Source organism: Leguminivora glycinivorella, chromosome Z (assembly GCF_023078275.1).
Source record: "Leguminivora glycinivorella isolate SPB_JAAS2020 chromosome Z, LegGlyc_1.1, whole genome shotgun sequence".
In the NCBI taxonomy this organism is placed as follows: Eukaryota; Metazoa; Arthropoda; class Insecta; order Lepidoptera; family Tortricidae; genus Leguminivora; species Leguminivora glycinivorella.
In genome coordinates, this window is record NC_062998.1 from 30272999 (window position 1) to 30289656 (window position 16658).

The 16658-nt window shown below is 36.6% G+C and overlaps 1 protein-coding gene across 1 annotated transcript in view; it reads right to left on the minus strand.

The window, feature by feature from the left end:
• Window positions 1-16658, minus strand: part of LOC125240700 (vacuolar protein sorting-associated protein 13B-like) — a 74903-nt gene that overhangs the window by 51765 nt on the left and 6480 nt on the right. The window contains exons 9-18 of the mRNA XM_048148717.1: window positions 15942-16039; window positions 15127-15404; window positions 14346-14419; window positions 14204-14228; window positions 13570-13695; window positions 11927-12054; window positions 11062-11165; window positions 10232-10412; window positions 1645-1758; window positions 137-200 (exon numbers count right to left, since the gene is read on the minus strand). Coding sequence (XP_048004674.1) covers window positions 137-200; window positions 1645-1758; window positions 10232-10412; window positions 11062-11165; window positions 11927-12054; window positions 13570-13695; window positions 14204-14228; window positions 14346-14419; window positions 15127-15404; window positions 15942-16039 — 1192 coding nt within the window. The remainder of the gene's footprint in view (window positions 1-136; window positions 201-1644; window positions 1759-10231; window positions 10413-11061; window positions 11166-11926; window positions 12055-13569; window positions 13696-14203; window positions 14229-14345; window positions 14420-15126; window positions 15405-15941; window positions 16040-16658) is intronic.

The window sequence follows — 16658 nt, forward strand, 5'->3', positions numbered from 1 at the left end:
ACTCAGTAAAGTCTACCGATCACAACGATACCACTTGTCAGCAGTATACTCTCCAGTCACATCAACTTTTTCCGAGACCCTCTCGCCGCTCTACTATAATTATGTTGGCGGGACGAGGCTATATTATCATTCTTACTCCTTTTTGTTGCAACAGCTTCGGATGTAGCTCGTCTTTCCAACTCTCAGGTAAATTGGATATTCTGTAAGAACACATGATAATGCGTGACTATTGGGTTGGTTCAAGTATTATTAAAGGTGGTGGTTAATGAACTAGTATGGCCAAGGGACACTACAACGTACGCTAAACGGTTATTATTAAAGATCGTTATCAAGGTGCACTTTTCGTGGCAAATGGTACGGTTGGCAAAAAAAAACAAATACTTACAATTATACTTTAAATACATATTCACTTTGTTCTTAACTACAAAATAAATGCTTTCATTTTTAGGATTACACCTCTACGGTACAGTCAAGTGCAAAAATACGTATCGAAATAATCGTCTCATAAATATGGTACTACGCTCTTATTACACCGGACTAAGATGCTATAGGACATATTTTTGAGTAAGATGTGTACACCCATATTTTTACACTTGACTGTACAAAGCTTTTTCCAACCAACTATATATTTTTAAAACAAAATACGTCAAATTATGTCGTAAAAATACATTACGCGAAGTGTATAATATTATTTTAATCCAAATAATCAAATGCACTCTAGATACGACTATCTAGAATTGTTATTCAAGTAGTTCAAGTCAAAAGTACCTAATGCGCGAAGCCAAATCTGTTGAACAAACTTTAGTTATTTATTCAATGTAATTTAGATAAGTCATTATAAATATGTATATATTTCATAATTTGTTAAGTATATGGGCCATTTTTATTTTCAAAGTTGTCCACCCCACTTTTTTTTTGATTTGGAAATTTGTATGTGGTTTTCACTTAGAATCGCGAGCTCTTTCAATTCTAATAGGAGAAAAAAAGTGTCCCCAGATTTTTTTTCCATTCCGTTACCATTTTTTCATACATTTTGTATGGCGGTAACGGAAAGGAAGGTTCGAAAAAATGTATGGAAATCTTGGGACATTTTTTTTTTCTCCTATCAGGATCGAAAAAGCTTGCGATTCTGAGTATTAATCGCGTAAAAAATATGTTACAAAATAAGTGGGGTGGACAACTTTGAAAAAAAATGGCTCATATAATGTTTTAAATACTTGTGTTTAGTTATTATATTGTATGACTACGAATATTAAACTTAGTTAATAGAGTAATTCCCGAAAAGTTTGTACATTTGGATCACGTCTCCGATTTTGATAAAAATTGGTAGGCTGCTAGAGTCCATGACGCTGATCAAGATGTCCCAGGTAGTTTGTATGAAACCCTCCTTTTTTGTTACCAGATTTCTATGTATACATTTTCAATACCTGCGACATTTTGGGAAGCCTAGTGGATCTTGCCCAGCAACATTGACTCTATCAGCCTACCAATTTTTATCAAAATCGGAGATGTGATCCAAATGTACACACTTTTCGGGAATTGCTGAAACATTGGCCGCGTTTAGCCTCCATAAACTAAAATATTAAATACGTAACTGAAAATATTCATGAATATGATCGGAGGCAATAGATGAGGTAAACTTACTGCGCCTGCGTGATAGTGACAGCGAGGAAGTGGTCCTCCTCCTTGGAGTCGATGGGCTCGCGAGCCTCCAGCACGCGCCCCCCCAGCACGCCGGCTTCCCAGTCGTCCTGGCTCCTGGTTCCAATATTTCAATATTATACACTGTGTAGCTTCAGGAGAAACTAGTAACGATAAACTAACTAAGTAACTAACTAGTATGGCTCTGTGATCTAAAGAGGATCTTGCCCTCCAAAACGAGAGCACGCCACTTATCCCGATCCTGCGCAGCTTCCTGACGATGGAAAAATATTTTCTAAAGTCAATTCAACCTTACTTGTCCAATAATGTAAACAAACGAAACATCAAATATGGTCAAAGACAATTACTAGTGATTAGAAGGGTCGATAAAATGATGTATTAACGATAATTTCGCTGCTGACGTCATCAGAGGATTTTCAATTTTACGTCACACAATATCTATGTTAAAACCAAAATTTAATTATTTTTCGTCACATTTGCAACAATCCTGTGGAAAGGGCTAGTTCAGTACCTATTCATTTCAATCTGATAAATTATTGTAGTCAATATCAACGCATTTTTTCCAAGCTATACAAACTCAAATGTTAATATTAATTGTATGGGAATTTCGATAGATTTCTGCTGCGTGACGTTGACGTGTCTGTTAACTGAGATTGAACAACCGGCCCTACGTCTTCATAATATTGAGAAGTAATACGGGTGGCACGTTCCGAGCACCTACCCGTCTAGTCAATGTGACGGTAACAAAAAGAAAGTCCGATAGGAGAGCGGCCTGGTTACACAGAAAATGAGTCAACCGCTAGCCGTCATTGTCCGTGGAATGAGCCACTGCCTACAGTGTATGATTATCGCACTTCTGTTAGCCTATAATTGGGCTTAAGGAGTATATTTCCGAACCTACTTTGAGCTTTATCTATCGTTGACAGGTTTTGAAAATTAACAAAATATTGACGTTCTCATGCCCATTTAAAGGTTAAAGTGATTTAGTAAAAACATAAAAAAGAAAAGAAAAGTGGCACTTATTATGTACAAGTGGATGAGACTGGCTCAGGGCCGGGAGAAGTGGCGTACTAGATGAGAGGCCTATGCTCGGCAGTGGGCGAAGGGTTGATATGATGATGATGATGATTATGTATATACCTAGATATTTTTGTGGCACGAACGTCAAGTTGTAAGTGCTTGTCAAAATAAAAACGTCGACAATCCATTTATCGATAAAATAGCCTTACATAAGGTTAAGAGGGGGTCGTACGAAATCCTCGAAAAGAGCATTCGGCGTTTAACAAATGCTGCTCACATTTCTCAATAAAATGAAATAAAATAAATGTAGTTATTATCTTAAAGAGTGTGTCTACAACTTTTGACTATTCAGAATCTCTAATTATTAACGGTATAATAAATAAACCCACGCAAAGTTGACCTAAAATGAGAAAAACGTATGTCGCCGTTTAGTAAACTTTGTTAAAAAAATTCAATACTTTAGTTATAACATTAAGTGATTCTAAAAGCCAGATAAATGGACTAGAAGTTTTGAGGTTTTTTATATTTTTCCTCTCAAAGGCAACAAAGAAATTTTACCTTAAATTTAAACTATCGTAAATTTTCCATACATTCGCCATTGCTGTCAGAATTCTCCTTTCGATTAGATGCCGTGAGCGGCTCATCGGAGGCAGACGTGTCGCCGGTCGCTCCGCGTTGACAATTAAATTTGACAAATATTTTGACAGAAAATAGTGTACGTACACGAAAAACCATACCAGTGTAAAACTGTGCTCAAAATAAATAGGGTAAATCAAATATGTCAGGTGGAGATCCAATCTCATTTAAAGTTTAAAGGTGCATGGCTTGTGCATAAAAAATAATTAAAAATATATCACATTATTAAAGAAAATAACGAACACAACCGAATGAGTATAAATGATTTCATTCTAGTTCGGTTAAATTGAAAAAAGTTTCATGTTTTCTTTTACTCATTGGAATACATTTTCATTACGCTGGTATTAACAGTACGTCATTTTAAAAATATATATGACAGCACCTATGTCAAATTTTGTCAACCAAACTTCACAGGTTGTATGTCAACAATTACAATTTAATTTATCCATATATATTCAGATACTTATTAATCGATTCTTACTTAGAATAGAAAAAAGGGGAATGCGAGCGGGTATGTATAGGTATAGTGCTTCTGGTTCAAATTTAATTGTATACTTATATAAAAAAATGTCTCAATTTCATTAAAGATTTACTCTGTGCATACCGCGAACACGTAACCGTAAGTTGAAAGCAATAATAATTATAAAGTACCTAAATACATCGTTGTTTAGAAAGCGCTTGTTTTGAATGGCACTTCTCCACTCAACTAGACCAAATATTCATGGAATACCAGCTGGTGACCAGCATAAATGACTATGAACGGCCGTGCAAAATTGTCTGATTTTCTATAGGGGGCCGTAAGTATATGACGACATGTTCCTGGCAAAAAATTGTGATGCTCCGTGACCGGCAAAAACATCGTCTCTCTTTCTAGCGTCTCGCGAGCGTAGCGTCGGGCCAACTGTATGGAAAAAGACGCCGCGTCAGCGCGGCTTAGCCATACAGTTGGCCCGACGATCCGTTGGCGTTTTACGATCGCAAGACGGTAGATGTGGGAGGGTCCTTATCCGCATAAATATCTGATCGGGTCGCTTAAAAATAATTGATTCCTTATAAAAACCTAAATTACACTCTCACCCGCATAAATATCTATCCATTGTTAAAGCAAATATATATCTTACGGGCTAGAAATCATTAATATGTAATTAAAGTGCAATAATAAACCCTACCTGGTTGCCTTACAGCCGTAAATTGCATGAGGTGATTTGACAGTTCACGAATACGGTGTAGACTTGTCATTGGATATGTCTGTTCATCATCTGTTCTTAAATTGTGACAAGTAAACTTATTGCAAATCTAGTATCAGAAGCCTTTATACAAGCTTATATTCAACTTGCCTTGTTAGTAGGTATGTTAGTTTGAGTCGAAACGTAGAAGCTAAATTTGACCCACTTTCCGGTTTCCGATTGAGCTGAAATTTTGCACACAAGTGACAATGCAGTATTATGGTATCATGGAGCTAATCTGATGATGGAGCAGAAAGGTGATCATAGGAACTCTGTTATGAAACGTCGTATCCCCATTGAGTCAGGGGTTTTTAGAAATGTCTCGGAGAGCAATAGATGATTGTTGAAAGAAAGCTTAGGTACCTACAGTCGGCGATAATAGCTTGTGTCAAAAACGAAATTTTTGCAAAAAAACTTATTATAAATTGGGAGGTGTAATTTTTTATTATCTCTTAAATAGCATTAAGAAGAAAAACCGACCAAGACCGCGTCAGTGTAGGGTTCCGTAGTTTCCGACATTTTACATAATGACAATTTAATAAATACCGTAATTTGGGGTGAAAAGGGTTCCGGGGGTATACAGGATGTAACATTAATGCCGGTGATCCATTTAAGAGCATAACCGGTATCGAATAGCGGTTACGAATACCACTTCCTTTTTTTAAAATAAACACCATGAAAATTAAAGGTACTATAGAAGGTAATGTATAAGCCGTAGGATTTATCTTCGGCAATTATGTTAAGTACATAGTGTATAATGTTATTATATTTCTTGACATATTCCTTCTATTTTCCGCAAAGTAGGAAAATAATATATTTACAGTTTCATGTCTATCAAAGTTATTCGTTCAAATTTATTGGATTTTTACTCATTTTAATCGTTCATTATCCTTTTGAATCTGTATACACTTCTAAAGTTTATGTATAACAGAAAATCATAAGACATATTTTTATAATGGTTTTCATGAAGAAAGCGATGCAACTGTGTTGGGGAATTTTTACGGGATGAATAAATATCCGCGGCCTGAGGGGTGAATGGGATCAGGAAAGGGGGTGAACAGGTTTACGAAGGGGGTGATTAGGGTCGGAAGAGGGGTGAATTGGGATGTGTGGTCAATGCTTGTCACGTTGTATAAAGGATATATAACTTACCTAAAGTGATATTTTTATGAATGACCTCTCTGTATATGGACGCAATTTATACGTCAATGTATTGCTTCGTAGTTAGACTAAATACATGAAATTAACACTTAGAAATATTAATCACACTTCTGTCAACCTCTACGTTTCTACTTAAGTCCGCAAAAATCACCCATGGTTGCTATAATATAAACGGATTATTTTTAAATAAAAATCATAAGTATGAAACTATACAACTTGACGACCGGTCTGGCGCAGTCGGTAGTGACCCTGCCTGCTACGCCGCGGTCCCGGGTTCGAATCCCGGTAAGGGCATTTATTTGTGTGACGAGCACAGATATATTATTTGCCCGCCTCAGACCTATCCGGCCTCGCTTCGCTCGGCCGTCTATATGTCTTCGGCCGGCAACCCCCTTTGTCCCGGCCTCTGTAGTAATGTACTATTATTTATTTACAACTAGGGAAGAAATAAAATTATTTTATTGAATCATTTTTGATTTTATCTTTTTCAAGTTTATATAAATAATAAATTTTCAATTCGCTCAAAGGTTGGAAGAGATCCCTTATAGGGATAAGATCGCCTTTGTACATCATAACTATACTGTATTTTTATGTCCTAACTTGTCTTATGTACAATAAAGTGTCCACATACATACATACATACATACATACATATATTGAAATAGATATCATACGCGAAAGAAAAAACGACAATGCCCACGGTGGCTGAGCCGGGAATCGAACCCGGGTATTCAGCTTACGCAGCTAACGTTATTACCACTAGGCCACCAGGAAAGGTTAAAAAAAAACCGGCCAAGAGCGTGTCGGGCCACGCTCAGTGTAGGGTTCCATAGTTTTCCGTATTTTTCTCAAAAACTACTGAACCTATCAAGTTCAAAACAATTTTCCTAGAAAGTTTTTATAACGTTCTACTATTGTGATTTTTTTCATATTTTTTGAACATAGGGTTCAAAAGTTAGAGGGGGGACGCACTTTTTTTTCCTTTAGAAGCGATTATTTCCAAAACTATTAATATTATCAAAAAACGATCTTAGTAAACCCTTCTTCATTTTTAAATACCTATCCAACAATATATCACACGTTGGGGTAGGAATGAAAAAAAATATCAGCCCCCACTTTACATGTAGGGGGGGGGTACCCTAATAAAACATTTTTTTCCATTTTTTATTTTTTCACTTTGTTGGCGTGATTGATATACATATTAGTACCAAATTTCAGCTTTCTAGTGCTTACGGTTACTGAGATTATCCGCGGACGGACGGACGGACGGACGGACAGACAGACATGGCGAAACTATAAGGGTTCCTAGTTGACTACGGAACCCTAAAAACCGGCCAAATGAGAATCTATTTTCGCACAATTGTAAAACTAAATTATTTTTACTAATCACCTCCAAAATACCAAATAAAATTGGGCTACATAGTACATCGTTTTCTGAAGATTTTGAGTTCATGGGGTCGGAACGGGTATAAACTAACGTAATTTATGGTGAATAGGGCCAAAACCGACTCTTGAACGTCGATAACAGTTTTTTTATATGTGCCATGCTAATTTTTTACACAAAAAATCTTCCGGCAGTGTGAACTTCGGTTTGTCTTTGAAAATATGTCGTTTTATTTAGTAATTTTCGCTCACCCTAACGTTGGGGTGAATAGGGTCGGGAAGGGGGTGAATAGGGAAAAGTGCTAGGGTTGACTCTTTCGGATTGCGAACAAAATATGACCTGTCACGAGCATATTATATTTATTTGACCAAAAAAATAAGGATTTAATATGTTATGAGTAGTCGGTAATGAAATTTACACATATGATAACCCTTAACCAACCTTTTAGTTAGATGGTGCTCTGACGCGGTGAATAAGTAAGTATGGTCGTGGGCAGTGCGGATAACGTGTCAAAATAAAAGCATAGTTTGTTGCTATTTTTCATGTTTAAATAAACTTCTAAACTAACGTAGTGGGTATTAAAGTAAAAGGTTCACAGTGAATATTAGCTTGCCAGAAATGTGTTTAGCTATACCATTGTATTGAATTTAGTATCATAAAGTCAAACTAGGTATTTACTACTAATGATTTACTCTGGGGGTGTCTTTGATCACTTGCATGGGGTACATTGACCATAATGACACATAGTTGATTATTGTCTGATTATGTCACGCACGGTACTTGTTGAGGCTGATAATTTGATCTCTTCTTGTGATAAATATCGAAACAATTGCAAATAAAGTTGGTTTTCTGAAGATGGTAATTCTTATTCTTGATCAAAGTAACCCCAAAATAGCGTTAAAGAGTTGTAATATTTGACTCTGCGAACAATTTTTTTATCTTTTCTTGAGATAAAATACTTTTGTAAGGGATTACATTCGATTATCATTAAAAAAAAATTGTGTATCAAAGTAACCCCAATGTCAGTTTAAGTTTGATTACATCGTTTTTTTTTCTGCGTACATTATTTTATTTATTTATGTATTCTTTATTGCACATAAAAAAAATAAGTACAAATGGTGGACATAATGCTTTAAGGCATTCTCTACCAGTCAACCACTGGGTTAAAAAGAAACATTTGATACATGCAGGCATCGTGACAGAAAAACAATAATCCTGATATCACTTATTTTGTTACCTTTTTAGATTTTTAGTCGTAGAAAAGTTGATGGTCCCATTTTTGTTCTTTCTTAGTTACGTTACGTTGACCAATTTTGTAATTTATACTTCTCTAACTCCTACATTTAATGGGTAAAAATACCCATTAAATGTAGAAGCTAGAGAAGTTTAAATTCCCAAATTGGTCAATGTAACCCCAGTTTACGGTAGACACCGTCAACCTATTCTAATAATTCTCTTTTTATTTGAAAGAAAATTCGTTACGATACTAAAATATTCAATCTAAGATAAAAAATGCTTTCCATATAGTTACAAACTTAGTTCAGATTTTTTTGTACAACTTTTAAAAATTGTTCTACCTATCAAGTTCAAAATAATTTTCCTAGAAAGTCTTTTTTAAAGTTCTGCTTTTGAGATTTTTTCATATTTGAGAAAACAGCCCTTATGGCCTGAAATACGGCATACGGCAGTGATATTGACATTGACATATGCTTTTTCGTATTTGGATGGTATTTTGACTGCACTGTATTTTTTGCCATGCTAATTTGAACCTTATCTTTGAGCGATGTTTTTTAATTTTCAGTTACATCACAGATGTTTATGACATGACATCTAGGTATTTAGCCATTTAAAAGAAACTACAAGGGGCTTTACAGACGTGGCGACTGCAACTGGTACAGGGCTTAAGCCATAATTTAAAATTATATTGTGATTTTTATATGTATTTGTGTTTTATTTAATACTAAGTATGTGTTTCAACATTTTCAACTCAAGGAACTGAAATTAAGAGAAAAGACTCGGAAATTGGGTAAGATCAAGAGTCTACATACAGATGGCGATGGCGGTATTGGATAAGATATGCCTCGATATTCCCTGATATTATTTGTGTCTCTGACTTGACTGCTGCTAGCTCTGTACTCTATTCATTAGGTTTTTATTTTATACACATACTTTATTTTTGTATTAAAATAAATGATAAAAACCTAACGACCAAAAAGAATAAAGAAAATATCTGATAGTCTTTAATACAACCCGTAATCATGGTCGCGCGGTAAATGATAAAACATCGGGCCGTCCCTATGGCACTTACAAATAGTGCGATAGGGATGGTGTTTTATCATTTATCACGCGACCATAATTGTCTGCCTAGAGGTATCGGCCTTCAAACACGTCTTTGAATAATGTTTGCGGGTTAGGCCAGGCGGACGATTTTTTATCTAAGTATAGAAATTAACGCAAAATGAAGTGCAAAGTTATTTGAAATACACCTAGGTAAACAATCAACTGAGTAAGGAACGTTATCTACATATTTAGGTAAATTAAAGTCACATGAGACATGAACAGAGAAGGAAAGCTATATGACGCGTATTTTTTCTCTGCCTTCTTGTATGCTACCTTTTTTACAGTTTTAATTTCTCAAATGAGGTTAGTAGTTGATTACAAACTCAAAATAACACTTGAAAAAAATTAAGGGTCACTGACCTTTCACAGTAAATTGAGGTAGTGTGAGTGAAGGGTGTTTGTGTGTGTAATGGGGTAATTTGACAGATTCTGAAAATTCTCCCTGCTCTACCCCCTCTTAATAATTACCCCTGATAATAACCTCTAAAATCTTGAATAATAATGTAAGAACTTATATAAACTATTAAAATATGGTTCGTTTTATTGTTAATGTCCATTTATTTTCAAACGTGTGACATTTGTATAAAACATTAATGTTATATGTATACACCTAAATTCAAGCCTATATTCCCTAAACGGGGTAGGCAGAGCACATGAAACTACTCAGTATCCATTTATTAAATAAATGACATATTATAATGTAAGTTATCTATGAACTAAATATCGGAAGGAAGTCACTAGTGTCACTTCGTTCGTGCTAGAAAAATATCTAGGTATAATTATGTACGAAGCCAATACTGACCGTTTGTGATGTCTCACTGATGCCGAGGCGACTTTCACTTTGAGCTGATTGTAATGTTGCTGAATGTCCACTGTAGATATGATGTCGTCAACTTCCACGGCCAGCTTGGATTGGAACGTGGACACGACCAGCGTCGCGCGCCCCACGACCCATTGGAACCAGAAGAAGGTTTTCAACTTCACTGCGAGTAACAAAGATAACGTTTACAAAACGGGTATTCAATTTGACTAGAGCCACATTAAATAAATATACCTGAAAATGTTAATTAGGAATGCAGCGCAGTTGACTGCTATACTTTCCAATTCAAATCTCACTGACGGTTCTTTTCAGGATGCCAACTCACCACGACTGTCATCAATGTCATCTTAACCAGCCAGGAACTAATCCATTTAACAGCTGTTCGGGTCATATAAATAACAGACGCTGTATCGCAGTCAAACACACTCAAATATAGATCATTTCCATACTTGACATTCCATTATTCGCAGCCGTCACGCTGCGACTGATACAGGGTGGAAGGCTTGTTTCCTATACTTAGAATAAAATATTGTATGCAGTGCACCAAATAATTAGAAGAAAAATATGGAAAATAGTTATTTTTAAACATAATTTCTATTTAATGAGTCAAAGAGAAAGATATAAAGTAAATAAATGAATTAATCGTGACGTCCTCAGTATTTCAAATTAATTCCAAATTAGAATTCGTTTTGACAGTTCTTAAAAAGAAGCTGATTTGACTAGTAGGATACTAGCCTATTAGTCATGTCCTGTCTCAATGAAGATAAACTACTGAAGGTTAACTACTGAAACAGGAGTAGTAATAAACAAACCTTCGGGAACTGCTTTAGACTCAAATATGGGGATTAGTTCGGAATAGCTTTCACTCAGATTCTCATCAGACGGGTTGTCCTGCTCGTTCATTTCAGACACTGATCTGGAATTAAAATTCAATATTATCATATATCATAGGAAAAAAATGGTTAAGTATTCATCATGAATTTGGGGGCCAATTGTAACTAACCTATTTTTTCCATTATTACACTATGATGTTGAAATCTACATGTATTCACTGAACACGCCTACCATATATAACCGGTGGACACTATTTAATAATGCAAACATTATAAAACATGGAAAAATAGGACCAGTTACATTTGCCCCCAGTCGAGATTTGCCACGCTGTACCTTAACCATTTATTTTTCTATGCTACAGCCAGTGGATTATTTTGATCACAGTGACATTGACACTGACAATTCTGTGCTTATTTCTGGGTTGATGAGTAAAATTGTTATTCAGCGTCAAAATTTCCTTGTTGACCAGGCAATGCACGTCGAAGTGCCCCTGTCGGGCGACAATTGTCACTATCGTAGAATAGGCACAGAAAGCTACTTTTGGTTGGTGAAATAAGGTGCTTTCTTTTCGGTTTCGGCTTCATGGTACAGAGTTTTAGTATAACCACCTAAGCCAAATAAGAAACTCTCTTATCACATATTAATATCCGCCAATGTGAAGTCGATTGCATTTCTTAATTTACTGCTTGCCTTAAGAATATACCATAATCAATGAACGCCGAACGGTTTCTTGGCATAATTCTAGCAACATATGTTTCTCAATTTGAAAAATATCGGACAAATGACGGCCAATAAAATTGTCCGATCTCTGACTGTAACAATTGCTTGCTGTCATAACGTTACCTTATTCCTGATCTTGGATCGTGGGAGCCAGGAAACGAGGTGTAAGACCGAATCGGGGCCACCGGCGCGCGGGACGTCACCATGTGAAGGTGTTTCAGGCAATGCACTGCCGCTGTGATGATGTTCACCTGTGGTGTTGTTTAATTTCGATGATAATGTGAAAAAAAAGCACACACACACACACACACACACACGCACGCACGCACGCGCGCACACACACACACACACACACACACACACACACACACACACACACACACACACACACACACACACACACACACACACACACACACACACACTTTATTATCAAAGACATATGTAACTCCGTAATCCGTATAGACAGATAAAGATTTAGAAAAAAAAACCGGCCAAGTGCGAGTCGGACTCGCCCACCGAGGGTCCCGTACAAACTTTCTTTCAAACTACCTAGTTAAAATAATCTCATGTTTTCATATAACTCTAATGACTTGACTAGAAGACAAAAGTATAGGTACTAATGAGCATTATTGTGTATAGCGCCATCTCTTCGTGAATTCGCTAACTAATTTGCGTGACCTGTATACTATGTTGGTTTTTCAGGGATAATTTTTTATGATGTTAACCGATTTAAACAGTTTTTTCTTTATTGGAAAGAAGACGGTTTACGTAACATCTCGTATTAATTTGAAGTACGATATACATTCGCAAGGGTGGGTAATTTAAAAGTAAAAATATGAAAAGTTTTTTGTGAATTAAAAAAAAAGTTTCCAAGATACAAACACGATTATATTTTTCCTATAATATTTAGCATAAAACCAATGTTTCCTAAAATTTTCATAATTTTTAGTCGGTAAACTTCGGAGATAAGGGGGGGGGGGGAACGGTATTTTTTTTTACATTTTCCTTCAAAATTCTTTTTTTTTCCTCAACAAAAAAATTATAAAAAATAGTTTATTTACGTTCAATTTGCGCTCTTTCTAACGATATCCCACTTGATCTAGTAACTTGAAATTTACAGTTTGTCCCCCGTTCATTTTGGCCATTTTCTACAATTAAAATTCATAAATTAAAAAAAATTATACTTTCTATTTGTAGAGGTTTACAATGTTTATAACTATTCCAAATTTCAAGTTGAATGTGACAGACGGACAGACAGACGGACAGAGTCGCACCATAAGGGTTCCTGTTTGTACCTTTTTGGTACGGAACCCTAAAAACCGTCATGAAAAGTGTACGGTGGCCTAAATGACATTACAGTTGACTTTAATATTATTTTTTGCCAGATGGCGCTAATATTAATATTTGACTAGGTAACATATATAAAGTGTATGGTATATAAGAATATGGGCTAAATTCTCTGAGGTTTAAAAGTTTTAAGCCTGTATCGAGAGATGGCAGTCTATGCACTGAACTACACATTTTACTTGGACAGTAACCCCCTTATTCATAAACGTTCACTAAAATGATCAAGCCGATAAAGTTCGTTTGGCCCTTTCTATCACACCAATACATCGGAAAGGGACACACGAACTTTAAAGGCTTGATAACTTTAGTGTACGTTTATGAATAAGGGGTTAACTCTCTATGTACTCGATCCTCTTTGATACTATCAATACATAGACAAACTTGCATTTTTTAAAGAAAATGGACCAATTGTTAACCTGGTCGTGCTCGAGTCGAACGGTGACGGGCGGTGTGTCGGCGTGCAAGTTGACGCCCATGCTCACCACCGGCCCTTGCGTGGTGTTCTCCTGAGGATCGCGGTCTCGGGGGTTAGAGCTCTTCGCCTGAAGGAATACGCTACTTTATTATCTAGTCATGTGATCTTGTTTTTCATAAAAGGCGCTCTAAATAGGCTAGTTTCCTATACTTAAAATATTTTATGCAGTGCACGAAATAAAGCACCACATAATTAGAAGAAAACTATGGACAGTAGTTATGTTTAAACAAAATTTCTATTTAATAAGTCAAAGAGAAAGAGAAAAAGTAAATGAATTGATCGTGACGTCACTCCTTAGTATTTCATAGTAATTCCATATTAGCAAATCGTTTTGACAGCTCTTAATAAGAAGCTGATTTGGCTTTTAGGGAACTAGGCTATTGCTTCAACATAAAATTAATGAAACATGTCCATACTCCGCTTTGTAGCCACATCAGCTACTGAAAGCAATTCAGAGGTGTGTAAACTCGTAGCTAGCTACTGGATACACGTATGAATTTGTATAACATGAAATTAGTTATAACGAAAATAAGGTCAAGCATATTTATGTATAACAAGTAAATTTATGTTCTCACCTCAGGACTCTCACTTCTTTGAAGTCTGAAAAAGGTAAATTCTTGTAATAGTCATTGATAAACACGTTCTTGCAATGAATATTCACATTTCGTTCATTTGTAGTTAAACTAAAAGGGTAAGAGTAAAGAATAAAAAATATACCTGGATGGACCCCGAACGAACTCCTTCAATGTTGATGGTTTGAAATCAATTCCCGACTTAAAGTATTTTACTTTCTGAAAAGAAGAAACCACTTGTTAAAACAATATTATTAGATAGTTAAAAAAAACAATAACCTAACCACAAAATTAAAATTTTGGAAAAAAACCCCCGATATAGTAGACCCGATTTTCATGAAACATGGCAAAGAACACTACCGACTAACTCAGCTTTCAAACAAAAAAAAAACTAAGTCTAAATCAGTTCATCCGTTAAAAATTATGACATAGATGTCAGTCATCAATTCTTAAATCACGAGTTCAAATTTCACCCCAAACGTTATTTGCCTTTTAAGTATGGATGTGACGTATATAATATTCACTAAGTCTTCCGCGGTCAATCCTACTCTGTAGCTTTCTGTTACTCCGGTGATACTTTCCACGTGCGTATCTGCAGGTACTTGGTGATTGAGAGTGTCGGTATTAGCGATGGCTTCCAGCACGAGTCGCATGCTCATGCGCGTCACCGCGTAACATCAAGGACAAGCAGGGTTATTAACGCGCAGAATAATTACCAATTCGTCCGAGGTAGGCTCTGCCCGCTCTGAAGTCCTCTGTTGGTCCGGCGACACCATCCACGAGCGTATTCGCACACCCTTGGTGAAGATCGAGAGAGTGACGGTGGCAGTGCCGGCCTCCAGTATGAGGTGGCTGCTGCGTGAGGCTTCAAGCATCACCACGTAACTTCATGGACAAGCGGGGTTATTAACGCGCAGAATAATTACCAATTCGTCCGAGGTGGGCTCTGCCCGCTCTGCAGTCCTCTGCTGGTCCGGCGACACCTTCCACGAGCGTATCCGCAAATGCTTGGTGACGATGGAGAGAGTGACGGTGGTAGTGACGCCCTCGAGTATGAGCCGGGTGGTGATGGGAGACGACTTGAGCGTGGAGCGCAGCACGCCGCCCTGCACGCGGCCGGCGTCCGTGTACTGCCGGGTCTCCAGCGTGTAGCAGCTCACGTCGGCCAGCCGCAACTTCCAGGGGAACGACTCCATGGCCTCCTCTGCGAAAAGGATAACAGCTGATACAGGCTCTAAAATACAACAAGTCTTAAGAACTTTACAAAGCATTTAGGTATTATTATATTAACGCATTTTTAATCCCCGACGCAAAAACGACGGGGTGTTATAAGTTTGACTTGTCTGTCTGTTTGTCTGTCTGTGAGTGTGTCTGTCTGTGGCATCGTAGCTCCCGAACGGATGAACCGATTTCGATTTAGTTTTTTTTGTTTGAAAGCTGAGTTAGTCGGGAGTGTTAATAGCCATGTTTCATGAAAATCGGTCCACTATGTCACGTTCGGGGGTTTTTTCAAAATGTTATTACACGTTTGATTAGATCAGAAAACATAGCCCGATTGACAATCTTTTGCGCCGCTAACAAAACAGTATTAATCTCCCTCCATCAATGTTCCATATTTTTCGAAATAAAAAGACAATAATGAATCGCTTACTGCGGCGTAAAATATTGCATATCGGGTCACCAAGTAACTGGTAACTGATATATTTACCATTTGTGTATGTAACAAGATGACCACAAGTACCTGTAGTTGGCTTCTTTATAAACGTAGGGCCGTCATGGCGAACGTTATCCCATATATGTTTCATTACAGAGCTTGAGCTGACTGTTAATCGTCCCATGCTGAAATAAAAAACAAAAAACTTTATGTGTAAATATACAATGACATTCCTTGACAAAGAGTCTATGCTCCATGTACACCGGTCAAATCTTACATGAACTCTTTTGGTCTTAAATGAAAGCTAGTGAAATTTTCTACATTTTTATTTTACAATTTATGTAATAGCCTGAGTTGTTTTGCTGATAATATATCAGTCTCAAAATATGAGAGTTTGATAAATATGAAAAATATGAAATATGAGACTTGTTTTATGGGGAGAGAGCACTGATGCATACGATTTGTTTCTTCTGCAAAAACGGTGTGTCCGAATTTTAGTAAATATTCGAAGGAGAGACACAGCTAGGCCACATTTTATAAAAAACAACCTTCTAACGCTGCCTTCTCTCTACATTTTAGAAGCCATAATGTTCGTTAGGAAACATATCATGTTATTTCGGCAAAAGAACGAAACATGTAACAATTATAATTTGAGGACAGGGTATCAGTTAGCGTTGCCAAAAGCGAATCTTGTAATTTTCAAAAAGAGTCCATATTACCGATGTGTACAAATTTATAATAAAATACCGCAAAATATTTTAAATTTAAATAATAGCACCCGTTTTAAAAATACAATAATGAAAA